Raw genomic sequence first — 19,732 nt, forward strand, 5'->3', positions numbered from 1 at the left:
CACATCTTACATGATCAAGGCTGTGTTAACATACTCACTTGTGCACCCCTATAGCGAATTATTTCACAGATTCTGATTAACAAGAGTCTCATTTTGAAGAAGTAAGCCATACACAACTTTAATTCCAGTTTGTGCAGGTTTAAGGAGAAGATTAATATATATATATAGTTATTTAACTTCACCAAAAGATTTCTGGTTTTCAACACTCTGGCCAAAAAAGCAATGGTTCACTAGGGAAGGCGTCCTGTTTTGAGGAGCTGGCTGCCTACCTCAGCCTTCGTCCCCGATTCCCATGCTACAACCTTTGGCTGCCATTACCCGCCTCTGACTCTCCAGCTTCTCCTAGACATAAACATTTTCCGTAACTGGATTCCTTGTTTGAAAAGCTGGAGTTCAGGCCATAGAAGGCTCAGCCCGCGAAGTCTGTCCTCACAGAGGGAGATTAAAAAGACACCGCCTCTCACTTGGCTGCGTGTTCCCCTCTCTGTCCTGCCACTATCTCTGGCTGCGCGGCGAGCTCCACCACAGGGCCAATTTCTTCCCCCTCGGGGACTCGAGGCCTATGATCCTTAGCCAGACAGAGTTCACCTCCCCGAGTCTGACACTGAAGCAAGAATTCATCTTAAAACTGTAAGGCATGAGACGGTAAGAAAACACATGCAATTTGGAGGCAAAAAGGTCCTCTGCATCTTTAGGGGGATTCAGGAGAATCTAACCTGATCCTGAACTGCCTCCATTTCCATTATTCTGCCAGAAAGTGGCATTAGCTGCCAGGGAGATCTCCCCTTATGGTTAAGGCTATCACCCACCGCAAGCACTGCTCATTTAAGCTGAAGAGAAAGCAGTTAATATTAAATGGCCTTTTGGTTAGGGACAGCTGAAAGGAGAGAACAGAAAGGCTGGGCTGGCTGTGGTGGCAAAGCTCTGTGTTGTGACTGCTCACACAAAGCTGTGTCACTCAGACAATACCGCTTTCCCAAGCAGGCAATAAAAACTCTTCTAAGACTGACTGACATTATGTAAACCCAGTTCAGCGCCTTCCATGCCCTAACTGCAACTAACAAATAGTTAAAACTCACATTTCTTCTTGAAAATTAAGCACCATTCTGCTATCTTCAGCGCCGCTGCTGAAAAACAGTTACTGTTCAGTTGCGGCCTCCCCAACCATTTTTACTTAAAGTGAGAAGTGGGATTAATATTAAACTCTATTAATTAATACCGATTAACACCGGAGTTGTTAATATAATTTAGGGCTTATTAGGTAAGACAGACTAAATGCAGGCCAACTGCCATTCCCTCCCACTAAATGTATGAACATTTCAGATGCAGACAGGCCGCCTGGTAGCTCCTGGTTCTCCAAAGCCCCAAACCTCAGCGTACCACAGAGTATGGATCAGAAAAAGGTGCTGCCGCACTGAGAGGGGCTGAGCACCACGCAGCAAGCAGCTCTGCATGTTTTTTTAACTGATGTTAAAGATTCGGGCTCTTCTTCCCTCTTCCAGTGGTTAAATCGTTGGCGTTTCTGGCTGGTGGAAATGGAGATCGTGCATTTTGTGTTTTGGATGCTTCTGTAGAAAAAGCCAATTTGTTCTCATGTCCCTCTCACTGACTGTCCCCTTCAGAACGTACCATGGGTTCTGTTCATGAAAAGTAATGAGTGATTTAAGTAGTAATAGAAATATTCCCTGTTCTACTCCCTGCACACAATGACTGATGCCCTCTCTGGCAAATCCGCAGTAACAAGCAGGGCAGTTTGGAGAGGGGGACCAGAAGAACGGTTTCGATCTACATCCACTCCTGAGTGTTTCAGAGATTTTATTTAACACCTGCAGAATGGCTTTTTGTTTTGTTTTGTTTTGTTTTGTTTTTATTTTATCCCCTTGCAAGGAAGTCGAGTATAAATGATACTCGTGACAAATGTTGTTTGGTGCTCTGAGGTTCCACAGTGGTGGTGGCAGGAGTGTTTGGCTTGTGGTGGTGCACCGGTACCACCCCCACCTCTGTAATTACTGAGGGGAGTGCCAGCGCTGTCAGTGGGGGTTACGCGTGGCCAGGGAGTGCCACCCAAGCAGAGAACGGAGCATTAACCCCGGTGCAGCGTGGGCGGCCCCACGCAGTTTGTGTAGAGGCCTCTCGGCGGCACAGCCGCCCCCTGGCACGGGCTTTGGGGCAACGGCAGCATTTCGGGGATGAGATGAGATGACGCTCATCGCGCCCGCATGCCTGCGGCTGTGCGGTACGAGCTGGCCTCGCTCTGGGTGCCATGAGGCAGCGTGTGAGGAGCGGGCCGGCAGCGGGCTCCGTTAGCGCCCCCGAACCGCGATGAGGCAGCAGCACGGCCCGGCCCGCCCGCTCGGGCTCGCTCTGTAGCGCTGCTTTGCCGACAGCCCCACCTGGCGGCGGCGCGGCCGACCCGCCTCCCCTCTGCTGGCAAGCCGTCCGCTCCGCCCCACCCCGTAATCCCGGCCCCCTAGGTGCCGAGTCCGGGCGCCTCAGGGGCAGCGAAGGGCCCGCGGCGCCGCCACCACTGGCCGCCCTGCCCTCGCCCCGCTCTCTCCCCGGGGCTTCTGCGCGCTCCCGGCCGGTAGGGCGGCCCCGCCCCGCTCTGCGTGGGCTCAGCGCGCGCCAGTGCCTGATTGGAGCGCGCCGCCCCCCCATCCCATCCCTCACCCCCCTCCCCTCCTCTCCGAGCGCGCGCCCTCTCGGCGCTTCCGCCCACCTCATTGGCTGCCGCCGTGGGCTGCGGTGCCGCCGGCCCGTGGTTGGCGCATGCGCGGGGGTGCGAGGCGGGGGTTGGAAGCTGGGAAGCTCGCGCGCGGAGGGGTGGCGGCGGCAGCTTCGCTCCTTCCCGCCCTCCCGCTGCCCGCCCCGGGCCCGGCAGCCGCAGCTCCCTGCGCCGCGCCTCTGCGCGCCCGCCCGCGCCCGCTATGGCGAGCAAGGAAGGTACGAGACCCCTTCTTCCTGGCTGGGCGGTGGGGTGAGGGCGCGGGGGACCGCCCGGCTGGCGTGGCAGGGCCGAGGCGCTCCGCGCTTCTTCCCTACGGAGCTTCCGATGAGGTGGTGGCGGCAGGGGCGGGGCGGTGGTGGTTATCCTCCCGCCGGCTGCCCCTGCGGGCGCTTCAGACCCCGTCTCCTACTCCAGGCCCTCCCCGGCGTAGCTCCGGCCCGCGGCGGCAGGCGTCGAGGCCCTGGTTCACCTCTCTTCCTTCCCGCAGTGCTGGAGGACACGGTGGAGGAGCGCGTCATCAGCGAGGAGTACAAGATCTGGAAGAAGAACACCCCCTTCTTGTACGACCTGGTGATGACACACGCTCTGGAGTGGCCCAGCCTCACGGTGCAGTGGCTGCCTGACGTGACCAGGTGAGAGAAGGGGTGAGGGGCCTGCGAGGTGCCAGGGATGCTCAGGGCTCTGCTGCCTGTTTGCGTAGTTTGAAAAGCAGGAGCTGAGGTTCTGTGCAGCTGCTTGTTCCACTGCTCTTCCCGTCTCTTAACCGTGTCTGCTAAGTAACTCGAGAATAAAAACTACACGAGATGATGATTTGGGTTAGGCTCATCTCTGTGAGTTATGTAGAAGCTTTGGGGGAAAATGTCACATGTTGATGTTTTGCAGAACTCTAGCGTAGCCTAGCAGAGGATGTTGTGAGGTGTGAGGAGGGAAATCTTTCTCATGGTATGCTAACACTTTTCTATAGTTAGTTCTGATCAGAAAAATTTAGGTCCTAAATTAGTTTTTTCTTCAAGATTGTAGTGCATATGAGGAAAAACAGATTACTGTTCTATAGAAGCTGTAATATCTATAATTTTTCATTTCAAGTCTGAACTTGAGGATATTGTTCGAAGACTGGTGCTTCACATCCTGGTTCTTTCCCTGGCTCACAGTTGACTTCACACGTATTTTAATTTTCCCATTCTTCCACCTCCCCCTGAAAATTGCCGTCTCACTGACTAATTTCTTAAAGAATTTTGAAGATGGAGACGGATTCTTTTTGTGTGCCAGCTGCTGTAGAACTTAAATTGTTGCAGTTACCACTGAGGGCTCCACTGAGGTAGCGGGCAAGGGCTGGGTCGCTCATATATCTGTAATATGGGTATGGCTAGGTTTTAAAATATCTTGCATGTAAAGCTCATGCAGTAATCAGAGGATGGTCTCTTTCCTCTTTAAAATTCCCACTCATGTATATGATGTTACACTTGGTGGTTAGATGGTCACTTAATTTTCTATATCAGAATGTTTGGGGAAGATGTTGAGAGATGTCAGCTAACTAGTCATGGCATGGAGAAAATGAGGTGGGGATTTGAGGGTGTGGAGCCCTTATGAGGAACACTTCTGCTTGCCTCATATTTTGCAGATTGACTTAATGTTCAGTTTAAAACCTGGTATTTCCAATTATCCAGTGTCAAAATATGTAAGCCATTTAAGGCAAGGACTGCCTCTTTGTATGGCACCTGACATGATGGGACACCTGTTCCTGAAGCAAGTAAGTGCATGTGCATTGTGTGTCTTATGTTTTGTTTCGTACTTTTGCCCCCCTCAAAATGTATAGCGATGCCTTGGAGGTGGTGGGGTCGTACCTGGCTTACGGTGCTTTATGATTGCCCAAATGACTCCTGGTTGCTTGGATTCAGACAGTGTCATTGGTTTGTTGCTTTCAAGAATGCAGCAGTTGTTTGATTTGACTGTTCAGAATTTTTCCTTTCAGAGATAACTGGCAGTGTCCATCCAGGCTTCTGACTTACTACTAAACGTTGCATTTAGCCACAAGAAGAGAAGCTTGATTCTAGTTAGCTAGGATTTGTACAGCGTTTAAATCTGAAGCTTCTGGAATAAAATATTAACCAGTAAGAGCTGCTGAAAGAAGTAACCAAAATAGGTTGCCACCTTGGCCTCAGTATTTGTGTGCTATAGAAAGTAGTATTGATTGTTTTCTAAATCAATACCCTGCAACCACTAGGGGAATTGGAGACAGAAGGAGGTATTAGTGTCACCTTTAAGTACTGTGCAAATTGCAGCTGTCACTTTGGAGCTGTCATGGCAGTGTTTACGGGCTTGTGTTGTAACTCCAGCCTCTCTGGGTGTATCTGGCTGCTTGTGTCAGAGTCCAGCTCGCAAGTCTCTTGTGACAAAGGAGAGGGTCCCTTGTGTGTAGAGCATCTCTTTTCTAGCTCCCTGAGGAGGTTTGGATCGTGGGTGTTATTGATGCTAGCCATCGAGCTCCTGGAACTGCACTCATGGTGTTACTCCTTGCGTGTATTGTTCTGAACAGGCCAGAAGGAAAGGACTATGCGCTGCACTGGCTGGTTTTGGGAACGCACACGTCCGATGAGCAGAACCACCTGGTTGTTGCGAGAGTCCAGATTCCCAATGACGATCAGTTTGATACGTCGCAGTATGACAGTGAGAAAGGAGGTGGGCAGCATGTGCATTCTTAGATCATGGTTATTTTATTATTATATTTATATTACTATATTTGTTTTTATATTTATTGTTATATACTATTATTTAATATCTTCATCAGTGACCTTGATGGTGAGGTTGAGTGCACCCTCAGCAAGTTTCCAGGTCACACCAAGCTGAGTGGTGCAGTTGACATGTCAGAAGGATGGGATGTCATCCAGAGGGACTTAGACAAGCTGTAGAAGTGGGCCCATGAAGTTCAGCAGGGCTAAGTGCAAGGTCCTGCACCTCAGTTGAGGCAATCCTTGTCATCAGTAGAGGCTGGGAGATGAAGTGATAGAGAGCAGCCCCACAGAGAAGGAATTGGGGGTGCTGGTGGATGAGAAGCTTGATATGGGCTGACAGTGTGCACTTGCAGCCCAGAAGGCCAACTGGGCTGCATCAAAAGAAGTGTGGTCGGTAGGTTGAGGGAGATGATTCTCCTCCCCTGCTGTGGTGAGACCCCACCTGGAGTCCAGTTCTGGAGTCCCCAGCATAAGAAGGACATGAAACTGTTGGAGCAGGTCCAGAGGAGAGCTATGAAGATGATCAGAGGGCTGGAGCACATCTCCTGTGAAGACAGGCTGAGAGAGTTGAGCTTGTTCAGCGTCGAGAAGAGAAGGCTCTGGGGAGATGTTATAGCAGCCTGCCAGTATCTGAAGGGGCTTACAAAAAAGCTGGAGAAGGACTGGTTACAAGGGCATGGAGTGACAGGACAAGGGGGAATGGGTTTAAACTGAAAGAGGGTAGATTTAGATTAGATATCAGGAATAAAGTTTTCCTCAGGAGGGTGCTGAGGCCCTGGCACAGGCTGCCCAGAGAAGCTATGGCTGCCCCCTCCCAGGCAATGTCCAAGGCCAGGCTGGATGGGGCCTTGAGCAGCCTGGCCTAGTAAGGGTGTCCCTACCCATGGCAGGGGGTTGAAACTAGATGATCTTTAAGGTCCCTTCCAACCCAAACCAGTCTGTGATTCTATGATTCTATGTTTTAGTAAGAGTGTTCTGTCTAATGCTGTTCTAACGTGCTGTTAAGTACTAAAGCTGATCTACACTGACCTGCGCAGACTAATTCTAGATCTAGATTGTGACTGAAAAGGGGGAACTGGAGCCTCAACAAGCCAGAATCAAAACTCAGTAGCCTTGGTGACTGTTAGGCAAAAAGTTTAAAGCAAAATATTTATACAGATTAACTCTACATAGTCGTTATAATTGCTAAGAAAAGGCAGGGTTATACAAATTATTTCCAGGGAGTCATTTACATTAACTCCTCCCAGATAAAGCATGCTGAGTGACACTCTGGGGGTCTTCCAGTGGTCTTCAGGGATGAAGGCTGGATGTCCTCCTCTTTCTCAGCCCACGCTCTTTATGTTTTTTCTCCATAGTTTCCAAAACACATTCCTGAACTCAGAAACACATTCCTGCACAAACTTTTAGCTGAAAACAAGATACACTCTGTCTCTTAATTGGTCATTGGACTCATTATTTATGACTCCCCTCTCTTCACTTCCTTTAGCTTCAAGGCTGTTCCACTGTGACGGTTAAATTTTGTGGCTGCTGTAACAAAACAGCTCAAATGGCTGCAGCCATATTCTACTAAAATCCAAATCATCCACATACTTTCTGTTCTGAAAACACACAAAAATCTCCTTATATTAACACTGTATTAATTAATTAATTGTCTCTTAAGCTACATCACTGAATCAAAACGTCTTACTTCAGAAGAACTTGGGTATTGCTATGTTATCCTCGTAGTGTTTTTACTTGTGGGGAAAACTGATACACATCTGCCTTAAATAGAGAATGAATTTCCCAAAAGGTAGAGGATTCAAAATACCTAAAAGGTTACTGCTGTCTCACACATGGTGCCAGTCTCTCACAGGTTTTATTGTGTTATGATACTTGCCACTGTTTCTTGAAGTGGGAGAGGTGTCTTGAAGTGTGGTTTCACCCATTTAAAACAGTTGATGTGATAAACTGACCTTTTTCCTGACAAATACAGAGTTTGGTGGCTTTGGATCTGTGACTGGCAAAATTGAAACGGAGATTAAAATTAACCATGAAGGTGAAGTGAACCGTGCCCGTTACATGCCGCAGAACCCCTGCATCATTGCTACAAAAACACCGTCTGCTGATGTGTTGGTATTTGACTACACTAAACATCCTTCAAAACCAGGTGGGTCAGACTCTGTAGGGTTAAGCAGAATGCTTCTTGTCATTGAGGAGTGAACTTGTATTTAACCATAACTGGGAGGAGAGGTGATGGGCTCTGGAATCCCAATAAGAAGGCCCTTATCTTTGGTAACTTTAACATGCTTGATATCCTGAGCAAATCCTGGTAGAAGCAGCACTCTCCTGAGAGGCTGATAGATAAAATATGATTATTGTAAAGGCAACAAAGTTCTTGGGTGATAATGATGCTCTTCTGGATTGATGTGCAAGGTGAAACTAGATGGAAAAAATGTCCTCTCTTTCAGACCCAAATGGTGAGTGTAATCCTGACCTTAGATTAAGAGGGCACCAGAAGGAAGGCTATGGCTTGTCATGGAACTCAAACTTGAGTGGACATCTTCTCAGTGCGTCGGATGATCATGTAAAAACCACGTATTTTCCCCTACCCCTCCTAATTCGTGCTGTAATAGGTACTAGAGAGCAGCCAGGTTAGTGTAGCTCTATTTTTAGGTGGGGAAGCTCTTGCATATGTAATTATGTTTGTAAAGGCTGTCAGGTGACCTTAGGCAGTAACCAACCACCAGTGCACTGTACCATTCTTGATGAAGAAGGTAACGTTTTTGTAGTTGTCTGCTGGAAAAAACAGTTGCATTACAACCCTTTATAAACTGGCTTGGGTCTGAGAGCATAAATTACCAAGGCTCTCAAAGATCAATTGAACTAATAGCTTATAGATTTCTGTGTGTTTTCAAAGTGCAAATTGCTTTTGTGACCTTATAAGTAATCCTTTGGCCTTGCATTTGCAGAAAGCCGATTGATAACTTAGCTTGCTTCTCACAGCTTATTAAGTGTTCTTTTCAAAAACAAAAGAGCTCTTTCAGGAGTGTGGTCTCTGTCTATATGTAAAATGTGATTATTTGAAATATAACATAGTCAGGGTCCACGTGACAGCGGAATGTGACTCCTGTTTACAGACGGTGTGTTTATGGGATGTGAGCGCTGGACCAAAAGAAGGCAAAGTCGTTGACGCGAAAGCAATCTTCACTGGGCACTCTGCGGTCGTAGAGGACGTGGCGTGGCACCTGCTCCACGAGTCTCTGTTTGGATCCGTGGCAGATGATCAGAAGCTTATGATGTAAGTTGGGGTGAAGTAGTTTTTGGATAGTGCCTGCTGTGTTCTGTCAGTGGACCAGCCCAGAGCACGTGGATAAGAAAATCTGAATTCTGGGATGATCTTGTGTAGCTCTTTAGTGCAATCAGCCATAGAAATGCTGCAGAATCACTAAAGTCTGCATGCCCTTTAATGCATTCACATACTTTGTAAATAAGATGTAACTAATACATATGTCATGGAATCATAGAATCATAGAATTGTAGGGGTTGGAAGGGACCTCGAGAGATCATCGGGTCCAACCCCCCTGCCAAAGCAGGCTCCCTTCCTGGTGTTAACTGCTCATGTACAACAGGCACAAAATAGTGAAAAGCAGTGAAATAAAAGCTGCAGCTACAGACTTGAGTTTAGTCATAATGCAATCTCTTCAGCTACTGTGTAGTGAAAAAGAACCTCCTGTGTAAACTGGCGTTTGTTCACTCTTGCTCTCTCCTCCCTGCCCTCCCCCAAACCCTTCATTGCAACAGTTGGGACACAAGATCTAACACCACGTCCAAGCCAAGTCATTCTGTAGATGCTCACACAGCCGAGGTCAACTGTCTGTCCTTCAATCCTTACAGCGAGTTCATTCTGGCAACTGGTTCTGCTGACAAGGTTGGTACTTGTGTGTACTGTAAGTTCTTAAGTCTTCTAGATGATAGTTCTATCACTGTTCTAGTTAACACAGTTTCTTGTTGCTTCTCCCAGACGGTGGCTCTGTGGGATCTTCGAAACCTAAAATTGAAACTGCATTCTTTTGAGTCTCATAAAGATGAAATTTTTCAGGTGGGTAAACTTCTCTCACAAGCTTTAGAAGGGGGGGGGGAACCCCAAACCTAGAAGAGTGCTGACATGTAGATTTTCATATGGTGACCAACCACTAAATAATTGTTAAACATAAAATGGTGACTTTTGGTTCAAAAAAATACAGCCAGTACCATGGAGTTTCTGCGTTTCTCCACTTGACTCTGAAGCAAGTAGTCAACAACTTACTGCTCGAAAGTTAGTGGGAGTTTGCAAGTACCTTCAGTACAGGTAGAAGGTTTCTCTAAAACGTCCTGCTCCAGAGAGTACTCGAGTTCAAATCTGATATTATCAACTCTGCCTGTTTAGTAGGTGCAAGTAACAGTGACTTTTAGCCAATTGCATTTCACAACATGGAAAATCTCTTAACAGTGAAATGACTCTGGCTGTGCAGTTTGAGAAACCTTAAGACTTTGAAGTGCACTGAGCTATAGCCTTTGTGCTGGGAGAAACTGGTTTGTTGAGTGTAGGTGTTGAAAATTAGCAGCCAGGTGCTGGTTATTTGGGACATGCTTTAGGATGTGCTTTTATGACTGCTCCAGTCCAGTTGTTTTCTTTCCTTAGGTTCACTGGTCTCCTCATAATGAAACAATTCTTGCTTCAAGTGGTACTGATCGCCGGCTCAATGTGTGGGATCTGAGGTGAAGAGCAACTCATTTCTTTTAGTGTATAGAAACAGATGTTAAAAGGCTGCAGACCCCACTGTATGTGGATGATTTGATCTGTGCTGGTCTCTTGCCTGCATAGCTCACACCCTGGTCTTTAGGGTGTACAAAGGCACAGGACTCTCTGTTGTTACTTCTCTGGGAGGATTTCGTGCCAATAGACTCATTTTCTGTTGTCTTTAGTGACTGGTGGGTTCTGCCTCCACACGCCTCACGTTGAATTCTGTCTCAGTGATGGTACCGCCCAACAGTTGATGTTTCACACAGGAGGCTTTTAGTTGTCTGGCAGTGAGAAAAAACAATAGCAAAAGCAAATACTGGAAACAAAGGCTGGGAACTGTTAGGCTGATACAGGGTGTAGTTTTCACTATTTAATAAAAAGTATGATATTACTTTCTTCCAGTAAAATTGGAGAAGAGCAGTCTGCAGAGGACGCAGAAGATGGGCCTCCGGAGCTGCTGGTACGTTCTTGGTCAGGTTTCAGTCTGCTGCTAAAAACTGCAGCAGTTCATAAATCCTTTCACCTCTCCAGCTTTCAGTCCATTGCTCTCACTTGTGCTAGGCTTTCTCCCTTCACTTCTAAAGGTAGTGGTGTTTTTTCAAAGCTGTCCTGGTCATTATTTACACATCTCTGTTGCTGAACATCTTTATAGTTTGGCCATGTGCCTGCCAGTGCTCTTTTGTCACTAAATGGGTGTGAAGCCAAGGCCTCGAGCTGTTCATCTTGCACTGGGCCAGTTAGGTCCCATGTAGGTAACCTTGCTGACGTGGGTAGTACAGAGCCTTATGTTTTGTTCTGCTTCCTTAGGAAACAGTTTAAAATGCTGATAGTTTGGTTTCCTCATCTTCTGTGTGGCGGTGTAAGTGCTCACAAGGTTAGATGAGGTAGCAAGGTAGAAAATACAGGTAGATTTCACTAGATTTCATATGTGAAGTAGCACCAGTTTGAGGATGTTGGCTGGCTGTTGCTGTAACAATACAAACTGTCATTAAATGCTGCCTGGGTGACTGCATCCTTGTCTGTCAGCAATGAAAGGAGCACGCTGCTTCACACACGCCTCCACCTCTACTGTCAGTCTCTTGCAGCAAGCTTTTCCTCTCTCTGTAGTCATCAGCACAGTGAGTTTAACCTCTGAATTCTCTCTAGAGGTGAAGTGGCTTACTGAAGCTTGTGGGTTTTTTAACAGTTCATTCATGGAGGACACACTGCCAAGATCTCGGACTTCAGCTGGAACCCTAACGAGCCTTGGGTGATCTGCTCTGTGTCGGAGGACAACATAATGCAGATATGGCAAATGGTGAGTGTCACACAGCGCTCGCCTCGCTCTGAAGAATGTTGTGTGAATGAAACTGGAATGGCTTGTTCTTAGGGCAGCATGTGTGTGCCTTCAGTGACCAAATGTAGTGTATCCCCTGTACTACTTCCACTACTAGTGGATTGGAGAGTAAGACTTCCAAAAGGAAACAAAGGCTGATCCAACCTGAATAAATGTAACTCCTGGCCAATTCTGCCAATGTGGCAGTTGCAAACTTACCCAGTACTAGCCAAGGCCTACTCTTTTTTTTCACTCTGAATGTTGACAGGGAAGCAAGATGCCTTTTAATTCATAGAATCCCAGACTGCTTTGGGCTGGAAGGGACCTTAAAGTTCATTAAGTTCCACCCCCCCTGCCATGGGCAGGGACACCCTCCACCAGATCAGGTTCCCCAAAGCCCCATCCAACCTGGCCTTGAACAGTGGCAGGGAGGGGGCAGCCACAGCTTCTCTGGGCAGCCTGTGCCAGGGCCTCATTGCCCTCACAGGGAAGAATTTCTTCCTAATTTCCAATCTAAAGCTATCCCCTTCCCATTTAAAACCATGACCCCTTGTTTTACACAGCAGGAATTTGGTTGGTTATACCCAGGGAGGTGGTTGAGTCACCACCCAGACATGTAGCTGTGGTGCTGAGGGACATGGTTTAGTGGTGGGCTTGGCAGTGCTGGGTTAGTGGTTGAACTTGATCCCCTTAAGTCATTTCCGGCTTCTGTGATTCTATGGGATGTGAGATCAAGTCACTTGGGAATGAGTTAAACAACTAACAGACTTAAATGTGCCTCACAAGTCAGTGATACAGTAGTTCTCAGTGGCAGTTACTAACTTGTTTGGTGTGTTCGGGCTGAGGCTGGGATAAGCCCAAGTAACAAAATGTTCACAGTAAGGAACTAAATGGCCAAGGCTTATCCTGCTGCACCCAGACGACACAAGGAGACAGCTACTGGAGTCTGGCTGTTGCACCTTCCCAAATTTGGCAGCCCCTTAAGAGAGGCTCAGGGAGGGGGCCCCGTTAAGGAGGGGGTGATGCCTGTGCTTGCTTGGTATTGTGGTGGGCTGTTTAAAAATCCTTCTCTCTACCACTTGTGATACTTTGTGTCTTTAGGCAGAAAACATTTACAACGATGAAGAACCAGATATAGCAGCAGCCGAACTGGAGGGTCAAGGGACGTAACTCTTCTTCCTTACGGAGATGCTGAGTGTGACATAGTGATATGAGTAATGTGTACATTAAAAAAGCCCAAAACAAAACAAAAATGCCCCCAGAAAAACAACCAACCAGAAACCCCCCAGCTGCACCCTGGGCAGAAGCATTACATCAAACCCAGAGTACTCGTATCTGGCATGCAAGTCAAGCTGTCCTGAGCTGCCTTGGTTCCTTGGGCACTTTGAGCCATTGTATACTGTACAGCAGATAGCTTTTAGGGGAGAGGAGAAAGACTTAATACCTATGTCTGTATTTTTAAACTTAGTGGCATCCTGTAAATAAACCAGCCAAATCCTCACTCTTATTCCCACACAGACAGTGTAAAGTGTGCACATGCACATTTTTTATTAATATGTAAAAAGAGCTTTTCACTTTTACACAACACTTTTGGATTGGCTTTGCATAAATAAAAATTTATTAAAGAAAAAAAAGTGTGGTGTGTTTAATGTCCCCTGCTGTACAGTGGGTGCCTTTGATCAGTGATCTCAGCTTTGTGCGTGCGTTAATTCCTGCTGCGCAGGTGTAGTTCTCTTTCCATCTCTCTTCTGATGGTGCTTGGTTTCAGTCTCTGCCTGCTGTCATCAGGACACCCCCCAAGTTGTAGGCACTGCACCATTGTGCACAGGCATGTCTCTTTCCACACCTTTTTCCAGAGTGGCTCCTCTAAAAGCGATGCTGCCAGCTGCAAAGCACTTGAATACTCCCAGGGGAGGCACGGATGCTGTTGGGGTTCAGCAGGTAGGTGGCAGCTGGCGAGGACATACAGTGTGAAAGGTCAAAGCCTCTGAAGGACACGCTGCCTGATGAGCCATGCTTTGGTCTGGCTGGTGTTCATGGGTGTAGAAACACTGCAGTCCTGGAGGCAGAGGGGCAGGTGTTCCCTGAGCATGGTTTTGGTTGGAGTAACAGGTACACAGTCGGGAGGGGGATGTGCTGCCGAAGGGTGCGATCTGGTCTGAGAGCCCATGCAGGGGATGTGACTGGCTCCGGAGATGTCTCCACTCCCCTGGGCAGCTGGAGTCTTGTTTCAGGATGCCTACCCCAAAGTCAGTCCCTGGGGCTTGGACTTGGGTTTTTCGGAATTTGGTCCTGTTGGGAATAGGGTCTCCTGCTGAGGGTGGGACAACTGCCCAGGCACCACTGGGGCTGACAAGACCGAGACACATCACCACTTGGGTTCTTCAGTTAACGAGGTAAAGTTAAATTACTGCAAAAGCAATACCTATTTGACCAGTGGCATACTGATGTGAAACATTCTAGTGCTGATGCAATGCTGTTGTACAGACCCACCTACCTTACTTTAAAGTGAGGGGCTGGCAGTGTTCCTGGTTCCTGTCACTGAAATGCCAAGAGAGACCTCCAACCTGGAGCGTTCTGAGCCAGCACCCGCCACACACCTTCCCTGTCCCTCAAAGCCCCGATGCTTCCCTGTAGAGTCAGCTAGCCAGGGCTTAGGAAGGTGCTCTGTACCTGCTTGTATGCAGCTGAAAGGCAGCAGGAGGTGATAATTTACCGTGGAACAGAAAGAGAGTGTAACTTTGTTGTCTTTAGTATAGTTGTAGTTCAAAGACCTGCGGTAAATACAGCCTCTGCACTGACACCCCCCCCCCCCCACCACACACACACAGATGGAAACTGTAACCACATACGTGTCCACACATACGTGTACTGACCCAGCTTCTGTGTACAGGCACAGCTTTCCTCCTTTATGTAAGGAGGAACTTTCTCCTCACTCTGTGAGGGTGATGGAGCACTGGCACTGGCTGCCCGGAGAGGTTGTGGAGTCTCCTTCTCTGGTGACATTCAGAACCTGCCTGGACATGTTCCTGTGTAACCTACTCTAGGTGATCCTGCTCTGGCAGCGGGGTTGGACTAGATGGTCTTTCGAGGTCCCTTCCAACTCCTAATGTTCTGTGATTCCTTCAGCAGTGGCAGCCTTGCACAAGCTGTATTAGGGTAGCTGTGGGACAGCTTGTTCAGGGGCCACAGTGTCATTTAAGGGTTAATCTGCATCCTCCTCTTACAGCTTTTTGCTAACTCGGTGAGAATGTGCTGTTGTGGTTTTTAATTTGGGGGTTTGGGGGAGTTGTTATTGACTAAGTTAGTAGAATGTGTGTGAAATATTGGCAGAGTGTAGTTTCTAGGTCAGAGTCCCTTAAGATTTTTAAAAGCGGATCCCCTCCATAGTAAGTAGATGCGGATGGTTTTATCTATCTGGGATAGAGTTATTGTTTTCATAGTAGTGATATCTATGGAGGAGAATTTTCCACTTCCTGGGGGCAGAACTGTGTGGGGGTCAGTGCTTACATGCTGTTCAGTTTGGGGCTAGCTGTAACAACTCTGCCTTTGAAGAAGGGCCGAAGGACAGAGAAGCAGCGTGCTTTGTCGAAACATGTCCTTGGAGGAGAGCTGGAAGGCTGATAACCAGGGAACATCCCGCCCCAGCGGGTGCCAGGGCTGGGGCACTGCCAGAGGGGAATAGAAACTGGGGGAAAGGTAAAGGTGGTGGGGGGGAGGGGATGGTGACCACCCACCCATTTCAAGGACTGTGCAAGTAACTCCCTGTCTGCAAGGAGCGTGTGTGCGAAGCTGAATATGCTTCACCAATAGTAGATGATGAGGTAATTCCCAACCAATTTGTGTAAATTTAGGTGGCTTTTTCTAATCCTGTAACAAGATAAATAGGTTGTAAGGTCTGTGTGTTGTGCTGGCTTTGTGGAGTTACCACCCAGCGCCCATCTCTGCCCAGACATGGAATAGATCCCCTACCTCTGCTCTGTGTGTGTGTTGGCGTACTGCACACAGGGTAATGACACCGCTTGTGGGACACCAGTAGCTGGTAGGGGGGCTCTGGTTTGGGTTTGTGCTGCAAACAGCGTTGAAAACAGAGGGGTGTTTTCGTCACTGCTGACCAGGGCTCACACAGAGCCAAGGCCTTTGCGGCTTCTCACCCCACCTCACCAGTGAGGAGGTTGGGGGTGCACAAGTTGTTGAGAGATGACCCCAGGGATATCCCATACGACATCATGTTCAGCATGTAAAGCCAGGGGAAGAAGAAGTACAAGGGGAATTCGGCATTTGTCTTCCCAAGTCACCATTAGGCGTGAGAGATCCCTGCTTCCCTGGGGATGGCTGAACTCCTGCCTGCCCATGGGCAGTGGGGAATGAATTCCTTGTCTTGCTTTGTTTATTTCTACATATCCCAAACAGGTTCCATGGATTAAACACCAGCAACGTGACTTGGACTGGGTAGAACTGAGGTAGTTATTCTGACTCTCAACACCAGGACAGAAGCTCGGTGGAAGCAATACACACCCACATCAGCACAGTGTCACATGGCTCTAGATCGATCAAGGTTAAAGATGAGGTTCTTGAATTCATCTCTCCAGCTTGAGCAAATGTCACAAGATGTGGCAGCAGTTAAATTTTCAGATGCTGTAAGGGATTGCTCCCTCATGTCGAGCTCTGGGAGCAGAGCAGAGCTCTTGGCCTACTCCTGAATGATGCAGGTGGCTGGCTTCAAGATGGTAATCCCCACATCTGAGAGCAAGAAAGCCAGAATCATGTGCAACCTCAAAGCTAGAGGGTAACAAACAGTTTAATCTCTTTTTAGAGTGAAGTCATCACAGGCAGCACAATATTCTTACATGGCTTGGGAGTTCAGGCTCGCTGGGTGCCAGAGCCAGTGAGACTGACCAAAGGTGGTGGGCTGAGGTGAGACCATGTTAAGCTGCTAGTGGAAAATACATCTTTCTTTCAAGATGACTTATCTGAATAAGAAGAAAAAGTGGGTAATTGAAATTTAAATATTATATACATATATATATATCTCCAGCTAGGAGCAAGAAGTGCCCATGAAGAATAATTTACTGAAGGCCTACAAGCAGGGCTCTCTCTCTCTCTCAAGTACATTGAACAGCATTGCCAGCCTGCCAGGAGAGGAAGCCCTTGCAGCAAGGGACCGGAATGCAGCTGGTGAAAGAGGTTCTCACATCCGAGGTGCTCTTCAGGAGGAAAGAGTTATGTGTGGCCCCAAATGCATGCCCACGTGTGTGCCTGAGCAGGTGCTTAACAAGGCACTTGGCACCTAACAAAAACAATTTAAAAGTCAAAATTCCCCAGCCCCTGAGTGTGATACACAAGCACATTTCTCTCTAGCAAAAGTTTGCCAATCTGACCAGTTTCTATAAGGAACTGGGGAGGTCCATGGAACTGCTAGCAGAAGATTAGACTTCCAGACCAGTATGCACTGTAACAGAGGGTAGGAACTGCAGAGGCAGTGTTTGATGTGGTGCCAAGTCTCAAAGGTGAGGGAATACTGTGAAGGAGCAAACATGCAGAACGACAATGGGGGCTGAGACCAGGCAATGCTCTTGGATTTCCAAAAAGCTTGGCACAGCTCTAGGACCTACTCCTAAGCTTGGGGAGGTTAACTTTGGCCTGGCCAGAACCAGGACACCTCCATTGCTCAGCGCTGAGAAAAGGCCACCTTCAGAGAAGTGAACTGATAACTGCCTTCAGGGAGTCACAGAGCATGTCATAGCACGTTGTTGTAAAAACCTCCGCATGCCACCTAGAAGAAAGCATACACAACAGGAATCTGAACTCAGAATGAGTTTTCCTAAGCTTAAGGAAGGTGCCAAATGCCAGGGAATACAGCAGAACAGGCCAACAGAGCAGTCAGCATCATTAGGAAACTGGGAGAGGATCTTGCATCATTAACAAAGGACCTGCTGTGGCAGAATAGGGAGGGCTCAGTAACTGGACCACCTGGTTTTCAAACAGAACCTGTGACATGTCACACCACGTCCAGCTGAACTACAGTAGGCAAGCTTTCATGGGCAGGCGGCACAGGCAGATTTTGGCACAGCAGCCCTGGGTTTGGCCAGAGCTCCTGCTCTCTGCAATCTGACCTGCCTTCCACCTTCAGACACCCCCAGACCGCATCCCGCTGCTGGGGGAGCAGTGCTTCAGCGAGCCCAGGCTGCCACCCGTGCAGCTTGTAGTGGCTACCAGCAGTAACACTGATGTCATGTCATCGCCATGACCCTGTGACAGCACCCTTTTGGGGGCATTTTACTAGCACAACTGTGCTTACACTCGAATTTCACATCTTTCAATCAACTTTAAAACAGCTCAGGTGAGCTTGGTGGATCCCAGCAGAAGACGCCAAAGAAAAACCCAGAGGCCGAGATATTAAGCATACTTATTTACTTAATCTATACAGAATTGAGTAGATAAAATTTCAGATTCACATTAGTGAAAAATCTCTACAAAATGTTTTTGAAAAGCAAAACAAAGACTGCCTGTTCATTTACCATTTTTTCCTCATGAAAGCAGACATGGGTTGTAAAAATAAAGCAGTGTGTTTAGCACAAACTAGATTTCTGCATCACTTTTTTCACAGTTATTTCCATCTACAGTCCAAAGAGGTAGATTTTCTTCAACACCTGAGAATTGAACTGTAACGTAACCAGGTGTAATGAAAGGAAGGACGAAAACGTCGGAGATACAGCCCTAACTTCACTTGTGTACGTTGCATCACACAGAACTTTAGCTTTTCTGCAGCTTAAATCACGGTGAAACTTGTCAGTCAGGCCCCAGAGCTTTGACAGTCAGACACACTCACTTCAGGCTACGTCAGGTTACAACCTGGGTGAAACAGTCCGTGGTGCTGGGTGGGAGGAAGGCATTAATACAAGTTCACTTAAAAACCCCTAAAACTGGAGCCAAGTTGGCTGCAGACTGGCAGTGCGAGAGGCTGCTGTAGGGCAGAGCGGTTACACGTGCTGAGCTTATCCCTTCGTTGTCTTGTTTTGGGTTCATGGGGCAGTTTTGGTTTTGTCTTTTCTTTCACTAACCCACACTAAGCAATGCATGAAACTGTCCCAACCACCTTACAGAAGCAAAGTTTAGCTCACCTTGAGGGTGGCGTGTAAGACGGGTGTGTTAGGGGTAAGGAAAGGGAAGGGAAGAGATATCCCCATTTTAAAAGCCTTTCAAAACTTGGGGCCTCCTGCTTCATTTACATATTAAGTCAGTAACAAATATATTTGTATTGCTGTTCTATACATCTGTCATGTCTCTAAAAGCCCTTGAAAAATCTTCTTGCAGCAGGGTCCAAAGTTCCGCTCTCTCCTCTGTACGGAACGGGCGCTATAGAAAGAACCGGTACAAGATACAAACCTCCAAATTATACATTTTAAAAACAAACAGAAACCTGCATGTCCTACCTTGACCAAGGGAACCATGTGCCAAAGGCTTTTGCTTCTCCTCAGGAAAATTACTTCGTGCTTAGTGTTAGCTGACAACCGGTTCTCGCAACGACTAAATTTTTTGAAGAGTTTGGTTCTACAAAGCAAAGGTCATTTAAAAAGCCAAGCCTGGAATACTTCTTCTTTCCAGTAAACTGTTATGCTGTATGGTTAGCATGATTAACATCTCCAAGCTCCAAGCCTGGCCTGGCTGCTCAGCACTACCTCCTTTCCTCCCCTGCTCCGCACCCGGAGGACAAGCACAGAAGCAGCACAAGCCTGGGACAGAGGGCGGCAGCTTCCCACTCGCCCTGCCATTTAAGAAAGGTCAGTTTTGCAGGGTTCCTCTCAGCACTATGAGCTAAGACAGATTTAGCAGGCTTCACACAGCCTTACTCACTCTCTCTCTCCCCCTCTCAGAGAGACAGCTACATCACACTGAAGTACATCACTACGGGAAGAGGCTCAGGAGCTCAGTGCAGCCTGAACATTCAAGTAATTTAGCCACGAATCTGCCACGGGCAGTCGAGGGTGGGAAGCTGACAGAGACGTGCCCGATTCCAAAAGCCCCTCCCCGAGTTAAGTGCAAAGAACTTTTAAGTACCAGGAAAGGCTACACACTCGTTTGCATTTCTTACAAGGACAGCGACCAAAACTAGGAAGTCAGGACAGGGGAACCAGGGCTGAGGGCAGCTTGCAGCTATTTCACACCTCATCTTGCCAAAAAAATAAGTGTTG

At 47.7% G+C, this 19,732-nt stretch overlaps 1 protein-coding gene across 1 annotated transcript; it reads left to right on the forward strand.

The window, feature by feature from the left end:
- Nucleotides 1-2,823: 2,823 nt before the first annotated feature.
- On the forward strand, nucleotides 2,824-13,142 carry RBBP7 (RB binding protein 7, chromatin remodeling factor). Its single transcript, XM_084273174.1, has 12 exons — nucleotides 2,824-2,943; nucleotides 3,216-3,360; nucleotides 5,265-5,407; nucleotides 7,433-7,606; nucleotides 7,908-8,023; nucleotides 8,577-8,737; nucleotides 9,241-9,367; nucleotides 9,461-9,538; nucleotides 10,121-10,197; nucleotides 10,625-10,682; nucleotides 11,409-11,519; nucleotides 12,639-13,142. Exons 1-12 carry the CDS (start codon nucleotides 2,928-2,930, stop codon nucleotides 12,705-12,707), a joined length of 1,275 nt encoding a protein of 424 aa, XP_084129300.1. The 5' UTR covers nucleotides 2,824-2,927; the 3' UTR covers nucleotides 12,708-13,142.
- The last annotated feature ends 6,590 nt before the right edge of the window (nucleotides 13,143-19,732 follow it).

Source organism: Gallinula chloropus (genome assembly GCF_964237585.1).
Source record: "Gallinula chloropus genome assembly, chromosome: 1".
In the NCBI taxonomy this organism is placed as follows: Eukaryota; Metazoa; Chordata; class Aves; order Gruiformes; family Rallidae; genus Gallinula; species Gallinula chloropus.